The 24603-nt window shown below is 43.1% G+C and overlaps 1 protein-coding gene across 2 annotated transcripts in view; it reads right to left on the minus strand.

Annotated features, from left to right (window-relative positions):
- The window catches only part of KCNK2 (potassium two pore domain channel subfamily K member 2), a 230111-nt gene that overhangs the window by 114102 nt on the left and 91406 nt on the right, over window positions 1–24603 (minus strand). For both annotated transcript variants that reach the window (XM_059717798.1, XM_019483180.2), the window contains one exon: window positions 1526–1643. In XM_059717798.1, coding sequence (XP_059573781.1) covers window positions 1526–1643 — 118 coding nt within the window. The remainder of the gene's footprint in view (window positions 1–1525; window positions 1644–24603) is intronic.

The raw sequence follows: 24603 nt of genomic DNA on the forward strand, positions 1-24603 counted from the left end.
TGTGGATTATCTTTAGTGTATCTCATGAAAACAACTCAGAGGGGTCCATAATCTGCTTCTACAATTTCACGATTTTCATGTGGTTGGCTCCTACAGAATATACCACAATACACTACCACCGGATACAACCTTATGATGTATAGAGTCAAATCAAACTCTGACAATACTTCTCCCAGGACCAGCACAAAAACATAACAAAAAATGACACTAGTCCTGATTTTTCTTCTGACAATTGTACTTTTAGCATGGTTTACTTGGCAGACAACTTATCACACACACTCTGCATCATTACACATGTTGCATCTCTATCTAGATAGGATGAAGTAAAGTAAAATACATAATCTTGTATGTCCCTAGCCACAAGCAGTAACGTGTCTTAAATAATTTCTATTTTCTACTCTAATTTTGTAGCTTGTATAATTAATAATCTAAAATGGATTCAAAGCCAACAGAAGCAAAGTTCTTAATGTATATCCTATGGTACAAGTCAACAAATGAAAGGATGTATTCAGGATTACAACCAGCTAGGAATTTTCCAGTGGAATGATTTTAAAATGGAAAGTGTAGTTTCTGCTAAATCAAAAAAAAATCCTTTTTTTAAAATTTTACTCAAGTATGTGTCCTTTCTGCCACAAAAATGATAATTGAAATGAAATAATTAGGTTTTTTATATTAATTTGAATCTGAATATTTCCATTGGTAGAACTGATCTCGAACAGTGCATTTCAATTAATTTCATTATTAAACTGTATTTCCATATTGAAACATGTTGGGAGCTGTAGTTCTGAGAGCTCATGTTGTTCTTGGTTCCATGACTCTTCTAGATATCCTATACACATGTTCCTGGGGATCGATTCAATAGTTCACAAGAAGTACAGTAATATTTAGATTTAAGAATATTTTATAGAAAATGGTAAAAAAATGTTTAGCCATTTCTAAAGTGTATTTTTTTTCATGTTTTGTTCCATGAAAACTATCATGTTTTCAACTTTTAGCCTAGAATTGAGACTCAAACAAAGACTGGAATATCAGAATTCTATCCTGCAGGAGTTTCTTATTTTTTATTCAGCTCTACTATGTACACTTGTTTATTTGGAATTATATGCCTTATTTCTTCCTATAATTTAAAATATTAAAGAGGAAAAGGAAGAAATAAGGAATTTAGAAAAGGAAACCTACTGAATTGGAATATATTCTCAACAGATGAACACATATATTGTAACACGAAAAATATTCCTCTCTTTTAAGAACATAGCTAGCTAAATGCAAATACTTATATCTCTTCACAAAACTCTTGTACATTCTTATTAGAAAAATTTACTATCAGATATTTTTCCAACATTGTTGAATCATTTCTACTTAGCCAGCATGCCTGAAATCTAGTATTTCTATCCCTAAGGTAAGACAGTAACTCATTCATATGAAATAAACAAGTTGGCAAAAGTATCATATAAGAAACGTGTCTTCAGAATGTAATAAGTTGTAGTTCAAGTGCTGCAAAAATAAGTAATAAGGAGTGTCCTACCTATGGTGGTAATAACAGTGCCAGCAAAGAAGAAGGAACTTCCCAAGTCCCAATGACTGGTTTGATTAGATGTGTTTCCTATAGGTATGATTCCTGCGTTTATCGCTGCCACTACTTGCTGCAAATTTAAAAAAAAATTGTCAATATTCATGAAAGAAACAATACTGTTATCATACATTATGCAGTAATTCAACATACAGAAAGTTACTTATTAGATGTATATTTTTACCACTCACTGACCACATCTACAAAGTGCTCTTAACTGCAGAGTAGATTAATTAGCTTCAGAGTAAAGCATCGCCATCTAAAAATGCAATGCTATTAGGCAGCAGTAAGCCAATTAATGCAGCCATAAAATAGTACTGTCAGGGACAGTACTATCTTATGGCAGGGTGCAGTTGGGGCATAAATTGTACCCAGTCAGGGGGCCAGACTCCTGCCTGTAGCCTAGTCACACAGCTCTGCACAGTTTTCAGCACCCTCATGCCCCAGCCAGCTCCTGCGCTGCCTGACACCACCACCCATAGCCTGGGACTAAACCCCCGTGCCCTCTGACAGCAGGGCAGGAACGGCCGTGGCATAAACTGCCCCACCCCACCTCAAACTGCTGCTGTCCCAGGCACATGTGTAGATGCTGCACCCAAGAGTAGTTTACTCCAGCTCAAACTGCTCCAGATGATCCTCATTCAAGCCCACTAGAGTAAATTATAAGACTCAGACTTTAGTACGCTTTGAATTATACCCCAACTAAATAAGATAAAATAAGAAGATTTAAGATGTAACCATTTTTACATGCAAAAATGTATGTATTACATAAACATTGAACAGTATTTAGGAAACTAAATGTAAACATTGTCTCTATAACACTGTGCAAGACAACCAAGATTCAGTTTATAATTTGTAAAAAGTCATATTATCTTATCTATTAATTAAGAACTCATAAAGGACAGAAAGTGCAATATTTATATATTATTATTAGAGTTATATCATTATTATGTTTTCACTATTTTAATGAAAATTTGGAATTAAATACTATATTGTAACTATCTATAATTATGGATGTAAGCCTGACTATTTGTTTATAATAAATTATTGACCAAAGGTAATTATTTAAAATATCTTGCTTAAATATTTTAGCAGGGCTAACTACAATGAATGAGCATGAGTTTTGTAAAATCTATATTCTCTTGAGACATCAAAAAATTGCTCAGTTCCTGCAGTGCCATCTAACTGAGATTTCTTATCATAAAAAAGGGAAAAAAATAACATTCTTGGGTAGCTGCCTGTTGTGCAGACACACATGAGTATTTATTTCACTGTTAAACATTCAGGAGTGTGCTATTTTAAACTTAAAATAACTCTGTTAGGAAATATAAATTAAGGGTGTTTTGAAACTTTAAACCCATTTTATAATCATGATCATTATAATGGTTATTTGTGTTTTAAAAAACAGAGAAAATGAAGGGTAATATGAAAATGAATATGTAACAAGTAAAGGGTTTGTCTTGATGAGAAACTTGACTAGCAATAAGGTATTCAGCAACAGATATGCCAGACAAGCTCCCACCATGGACATTCTATTCCATAGTAACAGTGACTTTGTTTTGGAATAACTACACCATCCCCCCTAAGGCAAAGCAACTATTCCAGAATAAAATTACTATTATTTTGGAATCAGTAGGCTCTCCTGCTCTGCTCTGCTCAGCTTACTGGTACATGTGCAACACCACAACTACACTATTTCTGTTCTCGCAGAACAAGCATCTCTCAGCACAATCTTGCACCGTATAGACATGTAAAGACTCTCTACACAATAGTTCATTATACCAAAATAGCTATTCCAGAACAAATATGTATCATCTATTTTTGCCCACATAAACAAGATCTTACAGCCAGCATTTTCAATTTTCTGTTTCCAAAGATCAGGAATATAGATGAGCCATTAGGAACCCCACACAGGTTCTATACTAAAATATGGGACATCCTGGTAATGGAGGAATTATCTCAGCAGGTTAGAGTATTAGAAAAAGATACAAGAGAGGTATAGATATTTAGAAATATGCATTCCATTCCTGACCTACACAGAAGATAAAAATTCAATAGCTAGTAAGCCAGAGCCTCTAGCCAGAATCTTTGAATAATAAGTGTATGTTCATATATATCTTTATTATATTGAAAGTTGAGACTAATTTATAAACTTATTGTATATTATTTCCATTATAAAAATGTAATAACTTCAACCTTGTGCAATTCCTGCGTATTCCTCTCATGTTGGAGTTTTATTTCCATAGTTGCCAGAACAAAAAATTAAGCAGGAAACCCCCAGTGTAACTATGCAGTAGGACTCTGCGAAGCTTCGGTCCCTGATTCGGTGGCCTAATCTCCGAATCTGAATTGAATCAGAGGACCCTTTAATCTCTCTGAATTGAATCACAACCCTCTGTATCGATTTGGAAAGATTTGAAGATTCAGACATAGACACAGCTTTAAATGTTTTTTCTACATACCTCAAGGTACCAGGTGGCTTGTGAATGCTGCAATGCTGGGGCACATGGAGCATCCCACAGAAGCGCAGTGGGCTTCCCAGCGCACTTGGCAGCAGACCTGGAAGTGAACCAGAAGCACTATTGGTCCACTTCCAGGTCCTCTGGAGAGTGCACTGGGCGCACCCCCCCCCCGGCTCAGTGACTGGTGCCTCCTGGGTCTGGGGGGACACCTGGGGTCCCCCCATGGCCAATGGCTGAGCTGGAGGGAGCAGGGGGGTCCCCTGCGTGCTCCCTAGCAGAACCAGAAGTGGACCAGAAGTAGCACCAAGCATGCTCCTGTGGGATGCTTCATTTGCCCCAGCATGGCAGCATTCACAAGCTGCACCTCGAAGGTGTATTATCACTGCATTTAAGCCAACTGCTCCACATATGTGTGTACACTCTGACAGTTAAGTCATCTTTAAAAAAGTTAAACCACCTTCACAGTCAGAAAGTTAGTATGTGTGTATGCACTCCTAGGGACTAACTAGTCTCTAGAAGGTGCCACTCTACCTTCTGCCATAGTGTGTGGCAGAGTTTTTGATCACAAATACCTGTACTTGGAAAAGGGGTCACATTCCCTACCTGGAAAAGGGGCCACATTCCCTACCAGTCTTTTACTTTATCAAGCACAAGATCAGTACAATTTGGAGACCCATTGCTTATTATATCACAGTTTGTATTGCATAAATATTCTGTAAGAGCAATTTGCATATGTTCAGGCAATTAAGTCTAGCCATTCTAAATGCAACAGATGCAAAAAGTTTTCAGCACTGTCTACTGGCATTGAAAACCAAGGCCAAACTAAAGGATGCAGAAGCATTACACCAAGCCATCCCTCAGGATTCACTCTTTCATGATGCCCACAGCAGTAGATGCTTCCATTCCTTGTTTTGTGATCCCAGAAGAAAGGCTCTTTTGCTGATCTCCCAGCCTCAACATCAGCAGTTGCCCAAAGCAGCACGGTTTCTTCCTTTTGCTTTGTGAAGAGGGGGGAGAAGCTGCTTTTCTAGGACTCCCCTCTGGCTTCAGAAAAAAAGAGGGGGAGCCAGTTGGTGCTGCAGGCACTCAAATTTGTATTTGGTCAGAGGGGCAGGGTGTGGAGGGGGACATTAGGCTGGGGGCTTTATGCCATGGTAAAGCTAGTTAATCCAGTCCTGCTAAAAACTTTTCAGGTGATCATGTCATTCACTTTTATATATGTGTATCTTAATCTGTAATGTTTGAGAATCCATTAAAGCTACCATTTTCATTACTACAGTTCACTATAACAGATCCCTGCTTTACAAAATCCAGTCCTTGAAGAAAATGGTACAACTTGAAAACACTTCCAGTCACAAAGAGCCAAATGATGCCAGCTTGCGTTACCTGCTTATTACATCTTGCTATTGGGCACCATCAGGTTTTCCCCGGCACTATCCCCGAGGGCTCAGAAGAGCTTCCCAAAATCATGCACAAAATTATTTCATTATCCTCTCTCAAATCCGCCTTTGCTATGATGCCTACTGGAAACTTGACAAAAAGCCTCCTTTCATAATGCTGAGTACTATCTCATTGTTTCCTTGAACTTGAACTCCTCCATCAATCTGTCCCCCAAATCGATCTACTGTTTTTGTTGTTAATCAGATTATAAAGGCAGGGACCATTATTTTTGTCCTGAGTTGCCACAGCACTAACACACAATTGGATTCTAGTCCATGAGAATCACTATGCATCAAAGACAGACAACTAAAAAACGTAATAAAATTCCAAGCTCAAGTAAATCCACATAGTTCCATTAAATGTAAACCTAGCAAATCAATTTAAAGCATCTGCTAGTCTTCAGCATTTCTCTTTCTAATGTCTCTGTCATATACAAGATATAGCAATTTAGAACAGTGGATATAAACCGGGTACAACACTGAGTGAAAAACCTGGATAAAAAATGCAGTTGCCATTGACTTCATGAAGACCAGGATTTCACCATTAAGGAATAAATAAGTTATTCACTGTCAATGCTTATCTATTTTGAGTTTGTTTCTCAATTTACTTCTCAGTCAGTTGCTTTGCTTTCCAAATGATGCCTTATAGTTATAATACTGAAAGCATAGCCATTTAATTTTTCATAAAACTAGCAACTCTGTTATTCATAGGTGTAGCCTGACTTGTGTGGCAGGGTTTTCATAGTTTCATAGTATAGTTTCATAGTAATGATGGTCAGGAGGGACCTGAACAGATCATCTAGCCTGACCCCCTGCCACAGGCAGTAATGAATGCTGGGTTCACAAGACCCCAGACAGGTGATCATCCAACCACCTCTTGAATTTGCCTAAGGTAGGGGCGAGGACCACTTGCCTAGGAAGTTGGTTCCAGATTTTGGCCACCCTAACTGTAAAATATTGCCTTCTGATCTCTATCCTAAACCTATTCTCCATCAGCTTATTACCATTGTTCCTTGTCACCCCAGGTGGTGCTGAGGAGAAAAGGGCTCTACCTATTTGCTGTTGATCTCCCCTGATGAGTTTGTAGGCAGCCACCAGGTCCCCCCTCAGCCTCCTCTTGCCGACGCTGAACAGGTCCAGGTGCTTCAGTCTCTCCTCATAGGGCCTGTCCTGCTGCCCTCTCACCAAGGGGTGGCCCTCCTCTGAACCCTCTCCAGGATGGCCACATCCCTCTTGAAATGCAGCACCCAGTACTGGACGCAGTACTCCAACTGCGGCCTGACCAAAATCGCATAGAGGGGGAGTATCATCTCTCTGGACCGGTTTGAGATGCATCTTTGGATGCATGACAAGGTATGGCTGGTCTTGCTAGCTGCAGTCTGGCATTGGCGGCTCATGTTCATCTTGGTGTCAATAATGACTCCAAGATCCCTTTCAGCCTCTGTGCTTTCAAGAGGGGAACTCCCCAGCCTGTATGTATGCTGTGGATTCCTTCTCCCAAAGTGCAGCACCCTGCATTTCTCTACGTTGAACCCCATCCTATTCTCGTCTGCCCACTTTTGTAGTCTGTCTAAATCTAGTTGCAGCCTCTCTCTCCCTTCAAGTGTGCCCACCTTGCCCCACATCTTAGTGTCATCAGCAAACTTGGACAGCATGCTTTCCACCCCCTTGTCCAAGTCGCTGATGAAGATGTTAAACAGTGCAGGCCCGAGGACCAAGACCTGGGGTACCCCACTGCTCACATCTCGCCTGGTTGACTACAACCCGTCCACCACTACTCTCTGGGTGCGCCCCATCAGCCAGTTTTTTACCCATCCAACTGTGTAGGCATCAATACCACAGTCGCTTAATTTATTGATGAGGATAGGGTGAGACACAGTGTAAAAGGCCTTTTTAAAGTTTAGAAAGACTACGTCCACGGCAACACCACCATCCAAGGATTTAGTTACTTGGTCATAAAAGGCAATCAGGTTGGTCAGGCAGGACCTGCCTTTGATGAACCTATGCTGATTGCCCCTGAGCATGATCTCTCCTGCAGGCCCCCCACAGGTATGCTCCTTTTGAGTTCTGTGCATCTCAAAAGGTGCTGTATAGCCTTCCTTAATTCTGAAGAAAAGACTATAACCATCAGGCTCCCAAACCATCTTCATAATATCATCATCACTGATTCAAATTTCTTCCATTCAGCCTTTTGCAACAGCTTGCAAAAATTTAAGTTCCTTCGCTTAACTTTATTATTGTAAAAAACCTGTAAAATATGAAAGGATTAGTAAACACTTTTTCCACATTCCATAACAAGTCAAATTTTGACTTAAATCTCACTTCAGCTGCCATGCCCACAAAGAACTCAACAATGGTCAGGTACTTGTTCTGCTAACATATTCAACTTCCTAAACAAGTTAGGATTATTTCATTGTTTACCTTACCCTTATTTCGTTCTGTACCTGTTATTGTCACATACTAAACATTTGATATATTTACCCTAAAGCTCAACCTGTACTTTTTCTTCTTGAAGTAAAAATATTGGCAAAACAAAGCACCATTGACAGTTAATTCTATGTTTAAAATCAGAGACAGCTTTTAATTCCCTTCATAAATTTAAGAAATACTTCCCACATAACAATTTCATTCATGTCACATAGGAACCTATGGCATTCTCTGATTTTCTTTATAGAGTATTATGTGAATTAACTGCTAAGACTAGAACTAAACACTCACCCTTTCAAGCAGCAAGTTCCTTCTCTGAAAATATAGACACAATTTCCCTATGTCCAGTCAACCATTATCTTTGCTACTGGTAAAATGAAATAAGCAGTACCGAGTGTAAGCCAAAATAATTCTTTCTATTCTCTTCACACCCCAACACACTGAGCAGTGAATTTTTCCACTGAGGCATTGGGTCTAGTTGCTGTGTTTTTATGAAATAATGTATAACATACTGGTGAGTGTCCATCAGAAACAATTTGGTGCAACTGTTTCAAATGTGAACAATACAACTGTGCTCTAACCCAGTTCTAGAATCCAACTGAGTAGTGAAATGACTCTATCTAGACAAAGATAAAAAGCAAATTCATTTCAAAATACATTTCCAATTAACTAGAGAAAACTTAATGTTTTATTCCCACTGATTTGTCAAAAATAAGAGGTACCTTGTTTGTCCTGGCAGCACATAAACAAGGTATAACATAAAAACCAAAAGTGTTTCCAAATTCTTTTGTAAACTTAACATCCTACTAGTGTTCTTCCATCTTTCCCCATCTGGTTGACACGAGCTGCCATTCTACCCAGACTTCACTACCAAAAGGTCACCTGCAACTACAATGATCTGCCTCATATCACAATGGCCACAGGGTCTTGTCTTTGTATTTCAGCTTTGGTGTGTGGTGACAAAGTTCTCTAGCAATTTGTTCACATCATAAAATACTTTTAGCACTAAGGGGAACCACTTTTCAGCCTCTAGAGATCAGGACCACAAACCTTACTGGGGAAAGCGATTGTTATTTTTTTTGGAATATGTCTCTGGCAATCTTTGGACTTGGCTTTGCTTTGCAAGTATCATTTATAATTGTGTCTTTCACTGTAGATTAGAACCCCCATGGTGTATCTGACAAATTGACAGCCTGTTTTAAACTAAGTCACACCTAGCTTGATTGTAATGAAAAGTACACTGTCAGAAGAAAGTGTTTCTCACTCTCTGGAGATATAAGAGTCACCCAGTGGCTGCCTAAACTGTTGACTTGCTACTGATACATATATGTTCTGTCAGACCTTCTGAAACAAAGACGGTCACGCACATAAACTCAGCATGCCTAAGTTATAGGTTCTTGTAACAGGATTCATGACCAAGACTATCCATATAGCCTATATATGATTCACAAGATAAACTCAGAGATTTCAGATAGGAATCTATAGTATCAAAACCATCCTGACCTGTTGGCTGTGTGCAGATGAGCGTGGACTTGAAGTATATGGTACCACAGACCTGCCTGTTACTTTGCAGACCCACTGTAGACCTACTGCCTTGCAGTGTGGGGGAAATTTTTGACCCCAAAAGATCTCAGTAAAAAAAAAAAAAACCCGCGCCAAAAAAAAGCATGGTGGTGCACATGACAACAGTGTATCCCACCCAAAACCAGAGACTGGCCAGCTGGAGCCACACTCCAGCTGCCAGCCAGGCTTCCTGACTGGCTGCAGCTTCAGGAGGCCCCCAGGACCTCAGGTAAGGCTACTGGAGCCAATGCAGTTCAGCCTCAGCCTGCTCTACCGCACCGTGGGCTAATCTGCCATACGTCAGAGGGCACATAGCATGGGCACTCCCTGGGGACAACTAGCAGCACGCAAGGTATGCTGCTGCTACTTGTTCCCAGGGAAACAAACGTCCATACTTGTCTGGATGCATCTATTGTGGTCTTTCTGAGTTCTTTGCAATGGAAGAATCTCTATTACCATATTCTCTTATATATAAACACGTACCTTTTTTCCAAAAAACAGTTGCTGGAAATTGGAATGTGCATTGTATGCAAGGAAATATGGTAAAAGCAGTTTCTGCCACTTACCAGAGACAGGCAAATATTAGTCTGCATGCAACCCACAGGGAGGAGAACAATGAGCAGACTTGGCTCTCTAGGTACCGCTACTTAGGCCCTTTCTACACATTACATTTATGCCAGGATATATAATAGAGAACATTTTTATGGATTTTTTTATGCTGCCTTAAATTGAATATGTGGCAAGGACAGCCCCAGGGCTGACAATTCACTAGGTTCTGTTTGAGACTCCAGTGTGGTCTGGGGTTGAAGCCAACCATCTGTCATGCTATTTTGTGGATGGCTAGGTCTGAGGCCATTTTGGGACTGAAGTGCCAACAGGGGTCAAGAGGAATGAGCAGATTCCAGGGACAAGCCAGGTCAGAAAGCCAAGAAGTGAATCCAAATATAAGGTCTAGGAACAGGTGGAGTCAGGAAGACAGGAGATCAGGTAGGCAGCAAGCCAGGTGGAGAAGGCAGGAGGTCGAGCACAAAGCAGTGTCTAGGAGCAAGCCAACTCAGGAACCTGGGGGATTAGGCAGAGGATGGAGGCAAAGAGCAAACTAGGTTGAGAAGCCCAGAGATCAAACAGAGAATGGAGTCAGAGCACAAGCCAGAGGGAAAAGTGAGGCAGTCTGGGATTACTGTTGCCCAGATACTTCCTCTCCTAGGGCATGGGTTTATATGGGGGGAATTGGAGGGTCAGCTAACCCCAATCAGTCACACCAGTGCCACTGAATGGACAGAAGGCTAAGCCCTGCTGGAGACTTCAGGACAGCCTTGATTAAGCTGAGTGACCAGCTGTAGGGTGACAGGCCAGGATGAGCAACCATGATGGTCAGGCTGAAACCTCAGGTTCAAGGCCATATCCTGACATCACTCCCAACCCTAAAGGTGGGTCCTGGAAATCGGTGCTCTTTGGGAATGTTTTTCAGTCAGGGGCATGGATGTTTTCTGCTGGCTCCCTCATGCAATCTTCAGGCCCATATCCCTCCCAGTCTATCATGTAGTATAATTTCCCCCATCTCCACTTTGAATCTAAGATCTCCTAGACTATATACGCCTCCTGCCCAAGCATGGTTACCAGGGATGGGGATGATTGGGTATGGTATAGGAAAAAACTCTCTATGGATGGCTTGATTAGAGACACATGGAATACTACTTGAATCTTCAGTATCTAGGAAAGTTGTAATTCAAAGCCTACCAGGTTTATTTGTCAGGTTATGCAGGAAGGGGTGGAGGAGCCAGTGATCTAGTTCTTGTGAGGGCTCGTCCATCTAAAGATGTTCAGTTGACAGCTCCACTTTCTGTTCCACAGAGTAGGCAGGCCCTTGCTTTTTATAGGTCTCTCGTTTCTTTTCCAGGTGTTGTTTTAATTCCCTCTGTACTTTCTGAATAGTACATATCCATTCTGTTTCTGTGGGGGTGTCAGAGTCTGTGGGTAAGGCAGAATGCAACCAGGGATGGAACCTATAATTTGAAAATGAAGGGCTTAGCCCAAATGAGGCATGCTCAGAGTTGTTGTATAAGAATTCTGAAAGAGTTAGGAGTAAGACCCAATTAACCTGTTGAAACTTAAGGTAACAGCAAAGGTACTGATCTAAGGCTTGATTGGTCCTCTCAGTATGACCATTTGAGATGGTAGATCTTCTCTGTTCCAGAGTGGCCTGCTAGGGGGGAGTCATGGCTTAGGCAAAGGACAGTTAGTCTAGCCCAGGGGGGTCAAACATGGTCTGTGAATCTAATCTGGCCCACAGAGCTGGATCATCTGGCCCCCCAGCCTTGATGAGACCCATGGCTCTGGAGCCCCAGCAACACCAGGGCTTGTTCCTGGGGCAGTAGCCAACTACCCGCAATGCTCAGCTACTTACTGTGGTGCTGCTGGGGCTCTAATGTTGCTGCTCTTACCCAGACACTTGGCAGCTAAGTCAGCAAGAGTCACAGTGCCTAGAGCCCCAGCAGCACTGAGGTTACATCAATTTATTGAACTTCTGTCCAAGATCCCCTCCAGCTTCAAGCACCCACAGTCCCCTGGCATCCTAGGATTCTTTGCACCTCCCCAGCAGCTCCCCTCCCCTTGCACGGTGAGCAGACTAGATATGACCCAAGCTGTCTGCTCCAGCAGAGCAGGAAGGCATTCTCTAACACTGCGGAAAGAAGCCCAGTATTGCAGGCACTTGGCTGCCACCATGGGAACAAGTCACAGTACTGCTCTTCTTCCAATGGTGTTGCTAGGGCTCCAGAGCTGTAGCTCTTACAAGAGCACTTGGCTGCCTCCACAAAAATAAACCATGGTGCTGCTGGGGTTCCAATGTGGTAGCTTTTGCTAGCTTGGCTGCCAAATACCGAGGTGAGAACAGAGGCAATGGAGCCCAAGCTCATATGCAGTGAGTGTTGATCTTCTGAGAGATTAAAATGTTATCTGGGTAGGTGATAATGAATTGGTCCAAGAGGTCCCACAGTACATCAGTGAAAAAATGCATCTGGGGCATTGGTGATTCCAAAGGCCATAACTAAACATTCAAAGTGCCCATACCAAGTCTGGAAGGTGGTTTTCCATTCATCACCAACTTTGTTTCACACCACATTATATGGTCCCCATACATCAAAGTTAGTTAATATGCAGATAGTTTTCAGTTAATTGAGAAGCTCTGGGATGAGAGGTAAAGGGTACTGATTGCAGATGTGACCTGGTTAAGGGCCCTATAGCCTACAGAGGCAGAGATTTCCATCCTTCTTCCTGAAAAATAGGATGGGGGCTTCAGCAGGCAAGGTGGACTTTCTTATGAATCCCTGGGCCAGGTTTTCCGACCGATATTCATGGAGGGCAAGTTCAGGCTCTTATATAGCATGGATGCCTCCTACCAGGATCTTTGCTCCCCCCTGTAGGTCAATAGGGTAGTCATAATACTCGTGTGAGGGGAGGACCTCCATATTCTTCTTCATGAATATGTCAGCATACTTCTGGTATTTTCAAGGTAGGCTGGGTCCAGCCTTGGGTGCTGAATCTCTTGGGAAGCAATAGTGGTCAGGATCCCTGCTTGAATACACAGGTGGGCAGTGATCCTGGGTTTACAGAAGTGCTGCTACCAGTAGCTGGAAACAAAATGAACTTCCCAAGTTTTCCACCTAACCAAGGGATCATGGCAGGTAAGCCAAAGAAAACCCAGAACCGAGAAATAATGTAGTGAATTGATTGACCTGTAGTGTCTCATGGTGTCAGAGGATGTTCATCTTCAGAGTGGTGGTCTCTCACTCCAGAGGGCTGAACACCAGAGGTAAGCCATTTATAGTTTCAATGGTCTATGGCTTGGACCACAATGTTAACAGAATTCCTAGGGCCCGGGCCACATCCTCATTGATGAAATTGCCTGCTGCCCCAGAGTAAGGTGATCAGAACTGGCAGTGGGAAGATCTGGCCCAGGACCTGGAGATGAGTGTATAGCAGTAACTGAGGGTTCTGAAGGTTAGGTTTGCCATGAAGTTCCATGGCTGAGTAGGCAAAGGGAGTTTGTGATGACCCCAAAACAGCTCCCCTTACTGGGCTGGGGGTGGCTTAATTCCCTGATCACCCTTCTTAAACATTTAATGATTGTGTTCCCAGGCCCTACAACAGAAACAGATCCTGAGAGCCACATCACTCTTGTTCATCTGGCATAAGGTGGCACCAGTCTGCATGGGCTCAGACATGACCATAGTAGGACACAGGGGCCAGAAGGGGATGGGAGTACCTCTTTTTCTCCCTTTGCTCTTAGAGTCATTGGTCAGTGCAGACTACCAGGTCCATAAAAGCATCAAACCCTGGGGACAGATCCACCTGTGCTAGTTCATCTTTTACCTCTTCCCGCAGCCCCACCAGAACTGGTAAAGCTGAGCTGCTTCATTCCGGTGGGTGTTTTCTGCACAGTAGTGAAAAACACAAACATAGGTTGTGGCAGTACCTTTTCCCTGGTGAAAGTTCCTTAACATGGCCTCTGTCATACAGGCCCAGTGGGATTATCAAACAAAGTGGAGAATTCTCAGAGAAACAGCTCCCCAGCCTGAAAGACAAAGCCATCAATCACCCTGAATGGTGCAGCCCAATTCAGGACATACCCCATTAGGAGTCTGATGCTGAGGTTCACCTTCACTTGATCCCTAAAGCAGGTTACAGGTTGAGCTAGGAATGAAAGGTAGCATTGGATAAGCAACCCTCTGAAGCAGAGCCAGTCCCCATCATACCTTTCAGGTAGCAGGAGAGATGCATGGGGCTTGGTGGAATAAGCCTGGAGCAAGTGACTTCACTGTGAAGCTAGTGTTCTTCCTTACACCAGTGCTAGCTATTCTCACGGTGCCATGCCACCTGGGATGGGAGGGATTGGTTCTGAGACATCATCCGTTGCACCAGAGTTTTTAATGCCAGATGGGCACAAATCAGGTTGAGACCTGTTGCACAGGCACTTCCTGTTCCAAATTGAAGGTTTATATGGGGGAACTAGAAGGTCAGCTGACCCTGGCTGGCCACTATAGTGCCAGTGAGTGGGCAGAACCCTAGACACTGCTGAAGGCTTCAGGACAGCCTTAACCAGCCTGAGTGACCATCTGTAGGATGGGAGGCTGGGATGAGTGGTCATATTGGTCAGGCCAAGGCCCCAGGTTCATAGGCCAGAGGCTGACAATCAGCTGATTGTTGGCCCCAGAGTCAGCCAAAGTCTTGCCAGTGTATAAGCAAGTATAAAACTCATAACTGGGTTCCAATCCTTGATTCAAAAAATCACATCACCTGCCATGCAAGTGGAGCATGGTAGGAGGTGTGATAGTTGGGATTGGAGATCAGATGCCATGGTGCCTTTAAGTGAACATGCACCACAGGCCTGGTTTACTTACTACAAAGAATTATCTTTTTTTTTTAATTCTGCCTTTCAAAAACAAGGTGCATATCTTATTCTGGGCATTTTCTGAGGGGTGACTTAAATCTAAAAAACTAGAGAAGGACTGAACTAGAAACACCAGACCTCACCAAACAGGTGGTCTCTGAACAGAAAATGTCCAAGCAATGTCCAAGTGGGGGAGGCACTGAGGGCCCAGAAGGTAGAGGAGATGGGAGTCCATGAGGGATGGTCGTACCTTAAGGGGGCAACCCTCCAGGCCCAAAGGGTAACAGTCCCTGAGAGAAGGGGGGTAAGAGTGCTCAGAAACCCCCATGGCTCAGCAAGGGCATTCAGGAATGCCTAAGGACTTAAAGGGTGGTGTACAACAAGTGGAAGGAAGGAGCTATCACCAAAGAGGAGTGCTCCTCCTCAGCCCATGAGTGTAGGAGGGCTATTAGGAAGGCCAAGGTACAAAGAGAACTCAGGCTAGCGTCCAGAATTAAGGACAACAAAAAGTTCTTTTTCAAGTACATTGGGAGCAAGAAGAGGGCACCAGGCAATGTAGTGCCCATGCAAGACTCAAATGGCAACCTTGTGGCTATGCCAGATGAGAAAGCCGATATTTTTAACAGTTTCTTTGCCTCTGTTTTCTTGAACAGGGACCGAGATATCCCACCCACCAGAGGTAGGGACAATCTTGGGGATAGCTCTGTCAGGCCTTGGGTCAGCGCAGAGATAGTTAGGGATCTTCGGGAAGGGCTGGACATTTTTAAATCTGCAGGTCCAGATGCCATTCACCCAAGGGTGTTGAGGGAGCTGGCAGGGGTCATCGCGGAGCCCTCGGCCCGGCTATATGAGCATTCATGGTCATCTGGCCAGGTGCCGGTTGATTGGAAACTAGCTAATGTGGTCCCCATTTTTAAGAAAGGGAGGAAGGAGGACCCAAGTAACTATAGGCCCATAAGCCTCACCTTGGTCCTCAGGAAGATCTTAGAGAAAATCATCAAGGAGCACATCTGTGTGGGGCCAGCAGGGGAGATCATGCTCAGAGCAATCAGCATGGGTTCATCAAAGGCAGGTCCTGCCTGACCAACCTGATTGCCTTTTATGACCAGGTAACTAAATCCTTGGATGATGGTTTCACCGTGGACTTAGTCTTTCTAGACTTTAAGAAGGCCTTTGACACTGTGTCTCACCCCATCCTCATCAATAAATTCAGTGACTGTGGCATTGATGCCTACACAGTTGGATGGGTAAAAAACTGGCTGATGGGGCGCACCCAGAAAGTAGTGTTGGATGGGTCATACTCAACCTGGTGAGATGTGAGCAGTGAGGTACCCCAGGTCTTGGTCCTCGGGCCTGCACTGTTTAACATCATCAGCAACTTAGACAAAGGGGTTGAAAGCACATTGTCCAAGTTTGCTGATGACACTAAGATGTGGGGCGAGGTGGGCACACTTGAAGGGAGAGAGAGGCTGCAACTAGATTTAGACTACAAAAGTGGGCAGATGAGAATAGGATGGGGTTCAACATAGACAAATGCAGGGTGCTGCACCTTGGGAGAAGGAATCCACAGCATACATACAGGCTGGGGAGTTCCCCTCTTGAAAGCACAGAGGCTGAAAGGGATCTTGGAGTCATTATTGACACCAAGATGAACATGAGCTGCCAATGCCAGACCACAGCCAGCAAGACCAGCCATACCTTGTCATGCATCCAAAGATGCATCTCAAACCGGTCCAGAGAGATGATACTCCCCCTCTATGTGACACTGGTCAGGCCACAATTGAAGTACTGTGTCCAGTACTGGGTGCCCCACTTTAAAAAGGATGTGGCCAGCCTGGAGAGAGTTCAGAGGACAGCCACCCATTTGGTGAGAGGGCAGCAGGACAGGTTCTATGAGGAGAGACTGAGGGACCTGAACCTGTTCAGCCTTGGCAAGTGGAGGCTGAGGGGAGACCTGGTGGCTGCCTACAAACTTATCAGGGAAGATCATCAGCAAATAGGAAAAGCCCTAGTCTCCCCAGCACCACCTGGGTTGACAAGGAACTATGGTAATAAGCTGATGGAGAATAGGTTCAGGTTAGAGATCAGAAGGCAATATTTTACAGTTAGGGTGGCCAAAATCTGGAACCAACTTCCTAGGGAAGTGGTCCTCATCCCTACCTTGGCTAAATTCAAAAAGAGGTTAGATGATCACCTGTCTGGGGTCTTGTGAACCCAGCATTCATTCCTGCCTGTGGCAGGGAGTCAGGCTAGATGATCTGTTCAGGTCCCTCCTGACCCTAACTACTATGAAACTAAGGTCTGAGGAGAGCCGGGGCACAGATTCCAGGACCTAGGCTTCATGACTTACAAAGAAGAATGATACATGCGGGAACTGGGCCTAGAGGGTTCTTCTAAGTGACCCAGAGCTAGAACAGTGATTATTCACTATACTGACTCAAGTAGTTTAGCAGCATGTGTGGAATTCAGTAGTTTGATCCCATCAAAACAAAGTGGTAACTATTCAGACAGCAGGACTGGACCAGATTTTTTACTAGGATCTTCTACAGGAGATCAAGTCCAGTCCCTACATATAAAAGCAGATTCCCCTCCACAGTGTCAGGAGCTACTCAGAACTTTTGTTTTGGCAAAGAGTAGAGTAAAGATAATCTCAGAAAAGGGGAAACAGATTAATAGAAACGGAGGAAAATAGGAAGAAGAGAAAGACAGAAAGGGCCCCAGTAAAACATGCTGGAAATGCTTACATGTTTATTATTAGCAATGCACTTAAATGAATTGATGGATAGAAGCCTAATAAGTATAATACATTCCTAATAAGAATGCATGGAGGTGGAGACACAAAATCCAATTTTAAGTTTCCATATGTAAATTGCCTGAAATAAGATTCACTCCAAATTGTTTCCAACTGTCAATAAATAGGTAGTTGTTACCTTGCTATTTGTACTTCTATATGAGCTTTGTAAGTAAAGTGTCCTGGAATGACCTTGTATATAAAAAAAAATCATGCAATGGTAGTTTGAGTCTCAAAAAGAACTAAACCATCAGTCTTTTAAGCCTTCTAGCTTTTCAGGTATGGAAAGACTGCAAAGCATAAATACCTGCTGCCTGCAGGCTCAGAATCAGAAAAAGCACAGGGTGCATTTTTGGCCAAGTAAGGGCAATGAATGTCGATAACTGTCAGTCTTCAAGAATCTGGAAAAGTTACCTGCACAGAGATTCTATGAAACAGAATTTGGTTGATACCTTGATCTAACTTTAATAAATTAAGCTAATAAATCTCAGATTTACAGAGTGACTTTCTGAACCTAGACAAACCCTATCTGTTAGTTTGTGATATATTATAAGAGCTCCAAAAAATGACACAGCAAGAAGATTAAAAATCTTGTAATCCCTGGAAGAGTAACAAGAAATCTCACTTAATTATTTTAACAGCATACAAATTATCTACAGAATCTGACTGGTTGCATCTGATTGAGCCTATTTAGTTAAAAGTAGAGAACACAGTTCTGAAGATGCAGCAGAACTGACTTTTCACAGCTAGAAAACAAGATGAAAAATATCTTATGAATGGGACACAAAGTTAATTAGAAACAAGATGCAGTGTAATATACAAATATATTCCATCTATATTTAATTACACAGAACAATAAACCATTGACAATAAATTCTGAAGGGTGTCAAATATTTTAAAGAGGAATGGTTCAATTAGGAACCAGGCATAACTTTCTGGTGGTGTAATTTAAGCTGTGAGAAATACAGTTTCTATATCATCCATAAATATGTCAGGCTTTTCTCAAAAGAAAATAAATTTCAAACCCAAGAAGCAGACAAGTTAAAAGGTGAATGATAAGACAAGAGAGATTTTAGCAAACTTGAGTTTAGGATGGAAGCAGACATTTATTACTGAGAGTTCTTTACAAGTACCCTAGAACCTGCCACACTTGTTCTCAGATGAACCTCTGGTTTTATGCAGAGCCCTATGTAGAATACATTATGGAAAAAGGAACACGATCATTCCATTTAGATGTATCCTGCTCATTCTTAAGGTATTTCCAAAAAAGTAAACAATTTTTAGGAAGCTAGTTTTCAGGAAGAACTGCATATTTGCAAGCATAAAAGAATTCTTTATTGCTAGGGTGACCATAAAAATCCAGGACATTTGGGCCCTGGCACCACCCCCCAAAGTCAGCAGCATTGCTGCAGGCAGTGGGAGAGGCCAGTGGACAAAGGAATGGACACAGTCCGGCGAGGAAGTGGAGCTGCTTGGTGCACCTTGACTTTCTGCCTCCCCAACGGACTGTGCCCTATGCCCCTGTGATTCCAAGATGCTCATTTTAACCTTTAAAAACTGATTGGGATGGGCCTATGAAATCCAGGACTGTCCTGGTCAAACTGGGAAGTATGGTCACCCTATTTATTGCTATGCCTGGTTCAATAGACTGGAATCTTTTGTAGTCAGGGCAGATCCAAGGAGGGTACGGCAGTGCAGCTGTACCCTCCACCCTCCTTTTGTCAGTGTGCTGCACATGAGCTTTTTGAGCTCAGTAGCTGATCAGCACCAGCTCTGGCCACAGCCCCCGCTTTCATACAGCTCCAGAAGCTGCAGGTGAGCGTTCCTGCCTCTTGCCCCCTCTTGTCCCTTGCTGCTGAATTCAGCGGAGGGTGGTGGAAGGCAGCAGGAAGAGAGAGTGAACAGGATGGTGCTCACCCCCTGGGCTTCTGAGCTGTGTAAAAGTGTATGCTCTGCTCATAGCCTAGGTTGATTAGCTGGCAAGCTCAAACCTCAACACAGAGCTCCAGCAGGAGCTGCACTGACATGCTGCTGTGGTCAGAGAGCTCACTATGTATGTGTGTAACAGGGAGCCTAGGGTTCCTGTTACTTTAAGGGGAGAAACTGTTTCAGATAAACCTCAGGCAGTGGAGGGAGGCAGGCTAGCTACAACAGGGTAAGCAGCAAAGAAACTGCTACCTTAGCAGGGAGCTGTACAGTAAGAAAAAGGTGAACACCTGCATCCAGTCTAAGGGACACTACAGAGAACAAGCCAGATGCAAGAGAACAGGTAGCTAGAAGCCAAAGGCTTGGAGTGCTTATTGCAGTGCTAGCTGCTCTGCAATAGGACAACAAGACCAAACCTAGCCTGGACAACAAGGATGCTGCTAGAACAGCAGTTACAAGCTGCCAGTAGACCAGCCATCAGGCCTTGAAGAGAAACCCTTACTGGCTTAGGAAGTTACCTGACTGAAGGGACAGGGCTTGGAGAATCAAATAAGCCCAGGGCTTGAACTGGGGCAGGTGGTCTGACCCTGGAGATGGCCTAGGAAAGAGCTCCGGAGCAGGAGGGATATGGAGGAGCATCTGAGAGACACTGCTGCTACCCTGGAAATGAAGGTAGAGTTCTACTAGGTGGGAAGAGGTTTAGGGCTCAGGGTAGGGGAAAGTACCGCAAGTCAACAGAGGAGCTGATGGTTGGGGTACATACCCAGTGAAAATTTGTGGTATGGCCAAAAGGCTTATTGTTAATGTTATAGTTAATCCGGCGGACTGGATAGGGAAAGTAGGATGTCCCAGAGTGCCAGGGAGGCATGTAAGGCTTGAACCTGGTGGTGCAGGGCACAAGCTGCAGTATAGCCCAAGAGGGCAAGAGTCAGGGCCAGGGGCCCAGTGAGACCATGAAAGAGACAGACAGAGACAAGGCCAAGCACCCAGTGCCTGCAAGCAGCCCAGACTAGGGCCAGAGGCCCCCAGCCCAAGAAGAACAGGCACTAGGGTCAGAGGCTCCCGTTCCATGAGGAGCAGGAACCTGACAAGACAGGAGATGAGACTGAGGCCAAAGGCCCAATGAATGGATTGATTGGTGACATCTGCAAGGCATGGGTATGGCTACAGGAGAGGTTGGAGCTCATGAAATGAACCCATAAGTTACCAGGTGCCTTGGCACACGTACAGGCCAGAAGGGCCAATTTAGTGACAGGGATCTGCTGACAAGAAACCAGATTAGGGCTCGCTCTCAGATCCTTGGGCAGCCTCCCTTTAAGAGTATCACATTTAAGAACATCAAGGCATGGCAGGTAGGATTGAAGAGAAGGACTCAAGAGCCAAAGCAGAGCAGGACCTGAGTGGCCACCACGGGGGTGTTATGGCTGCCCCTGGAACCCTGGTCCTGTTACAACATGTCACACAAATAACAGGGATGTGACCACACCCCTCTCCAGGAACCTGAATGCATCCATGCTTGTAGGAATTTCATTTAAATTTTTAAAAAATTTACTTTTTACTGATTTAAGTAAAAAATAATAGAATCAGTATCTTGATCCCTATGCTTGGTCCCTCTGAGGCAGCAAATATTAAACTCCCTACTCACCACAGTTTGGGGTGGTGGAATAAGTATGCTTACAGGATGTTTCTATTGAAAGAATGAAAAATGAAATATAATCATTAACATTATTGACCCCTTTAGGTGTAAGTCTTAAGCTATCCTTAGTTAAAGTATCATCACTAGTGGGCTCAGTCAACCCACTGAAATGACTGGAGCAGTTCCTATTTCTCTGAGAAACTGTATACGCCTCTGCAGGCTCTGGAAGACACATTTCTTCTGTGCTCTGTTCAGTAATGAGAAGGGAAAGAGGATGGGCCATGGCACCATGAGCCAGAGAGAAAAGGCAGTAAAATGCCATCCTGTCCTGTTCTATTTTGGGTCATAACAGTCCTAAGTATTTTTTTCAATCTGTAGTACATTGCAGCCCATCAGCAGACTCCTGGCTGGGAGTCCCCATGCTGCATGTTGAAGTTAACACGCATAAGATATTTTAACTAGTTATTGAAATGGCTATTTTTTACATCATAGATTAATACATTATAGAGTCGGAAGGGACCCAATGGATCATCGTGTCCGACCCCCTGCCCCTGGCAGGAAAGAGGACTGAGGTCAGACGACCCCAGCCAGGTGATTGTCAAGCCTCCTCTTGAAGACCTCCAAGTTAAGTGATAGCACCACCTCTCTTGGAAGCCCATTCCAGACTCTAGCCACCCCTACTGTAAAAAATGTCTTCCTAATGTCTAACCTAAATCTACTCTGCACTAGTATGCACCCATTATTCCTAGTTACTCCCTGGGGTACTCTGGTAAACAACACATCCCCAATTCCCTGCTGTCCTCCCCTGATAAACTTATAGGCGGCTACAAGATCATTTGATCCTGATCTTTAAATAAGAAGTTATTTAACATAAGAACAGGTTTTTTTTCTTTTGTTATATAAGGCCAACCTTTAAAGCAGCTGAATGCTGAACTACACCTAATAAAGGAGTATTTAAATTAAAAAGTTCTCATTTATTTAATCAATGTTTTGTTTGGCAGGATGACAAAGTTCTCTCCTTATTGCCAAATGCCTACTCTATTCAGGTATCCCAGAATGCTCTACTCTGCTGACATTATCTCCCTGGAAGAACTCTAGAACAAAAAAGCAGCCTTTGATGTAGGAGTAAGTCCATTTTCCCCAACAGACAAGAGTTTCAACATTCTCATTTTTGTATTTTGCATGAGTTCTATAAAATGTAATACCGCCAACATTAGAGAGCTGCTAAATAATGAATTCAGTCAGACTTTTCCCCAGCTACCTACTTTTGCTTTTATGGCAGGGGTTATTGCTACCAATCATATACATGCTGAAATGTTTGCACAGAGCATGCTAATGAAAGGAACCATAAAAATGCATGTGTATATATTTCATGGTAGTACAATGTCACATGAGGTTACAAAAACAACCTGATCATTAAGAATCTTGCCTTGCTAAGTATCTAAAAGAATTTGCTACTAGGCATGTGCGAACAAGTGCAAAAGGGGATTCTTTCAGGTACATTGCAATGTGCTTGGTACATCCAAGATCTGAAACTGCCTCAACCATTTTCAAATGTTCAGCAGCAAGTATACTACTGCGAATACTCCCATTCTGAAAGGGAGCTGGAAATAAAACTTAGTCTTTTCCATCTTCTAATTCCTATTTTTGTTCATATACTTCTAGATAGATATTCCCAGGTTCTAGATAGATATTCCCAGGTTTATACCAGCTCCTGCCAGTGCAAAGCCTAGTAGAAAAAATAAGTGTACCAATGGAAGTGTAAAAAGTCCTTAGTGGGTGTGTTTACACCTGCTATTGAATAAACTTCACTGCAGTTCACACAAGAGTTTATTGCTCCTAAGCGTACCATTTGCACATGCACATGGGATTGTAAAACACTAAGCCAGGGCAGAGCAGCCCCAGCTGACAGGGGCCCCGGGAGGCAGTCTGCCAGTCCAGTCCGCTCCAACCCAGCTCAATGTGTTGCAGAGGGGCTGGTCAGGGCATGCAGGTGCTACAGTGCGGATCTAACTGGCCAGCAGCCCGCACACCTTCATGCACCTTCCTGCTCCAGCCAGCCCCATCACTGTCTACACATCCATTGTGGAAGTATAAATAACTCCTCTGGATGATAGTACTTGTGTTGGGCAGTACTGTCCTACGGAAGAGTTAATTAATTAATCAGTCCTAATAGCACCGCATGTGTAAATGGTGATGTTTTATTTTGGGGCTAATTAGGCAACTCCACAGTAAATGTCTCATGTACACACACCCAGGATATCTAAGAATCGGGTTTACATAAGTACACACTTTAAGAAACACCCACACACTTTAAATTACATCTACATTGTTATTGCATTGTATGATAATTTCTCTGTGTTGTGGCAGGGCCAACTTAACAGCAGGCTCAGGTTGAGCAATAAAAAAAATGCTGTAGGATTTATTTATGGAGTTCTTGTTCAACCAAAAGAAGATGTAGCAGCTGAGTTTCTGGTCAATTCCCTTCATGCTGCTTAGTTTGTAAACTCCAAATATATTATTACAAAACTTGAGCAAAATATAATTAGGATAGGTTTCTGTTCTTCAAGATCTCCATCCTAATGTTAGCAAACTCATCTTCTTCCCTCTTTATAATTACTGAGACCCTTTTAAAGGCCTTTCCATCTAAAAATTTGAAACCCTACGTTTTAGCCCCAAAACACGCGCTTCTGACTCTCTTGCCTCCTCCTATTAGTACCAGTGTACATATAATAAGATCTCATGCCTCCTTCCTGAGAGCATCTAATTAACCATACACCCCATCTCCTGTTGTTGTGCCATTCCCAACTTCAATGATGCCACGTTCAGAATAGAGTGAGAAAAGTGATATTTCCTGCAATGTGGACTTCAGACTGGCCTTAAATGACATTGCCATTAGCATCCAATATTTTAACTCTGGCCTCTTCTGGGTGAAGAGCATTTCTATGTAAGGTTGTACATATTTTTAGTACAGTACTTAGGGAAAGCACTTATGAAATATCTTCATAATTATGCATCAGGAATCAGCATTCAGGGTCATACATTATCATTCATTTCAGGCAGTGTTTTATTACAATATACAAAGAAGAAAACTGGAATGATTTGCACTGAAAAAGATTTGCAGTACTTAATCAGGAAAGTAAGAGATAGGGAATGGTCATTAAGACCATCTCTCTGCCAATATAATATAGAAGTGATACTGCTAGACTAATCTGATCACCCATCAATTGCCAACTCGTTCTAAGGCAGTAGAAGCTGCTCAGCTGTCCTCAAAGGTGACAGCATCCCATTTCATTAGTCTTTTGTATTTTCTACACTGTATAACACCTGTCCCTCTCATGTCCTAAATCAAAGTATAAAAATATGAAATATATTTCACATTCTGTACTTCTGATAG

This window comes from Alligator mississippiensis, chromosome 1 (assembly GCF_030867095.1).
Source record: "Alligator mississippiensis isolate rAllMis1 chromosome 1, rAllMis1, whole genome shotgun sequence".
Classification (NCBI taxonomy): Eukaryota; Metazoa; Chordata; order Crocodylia; family Alligatoridae; genus Alligator; species Alligator mississippiensis.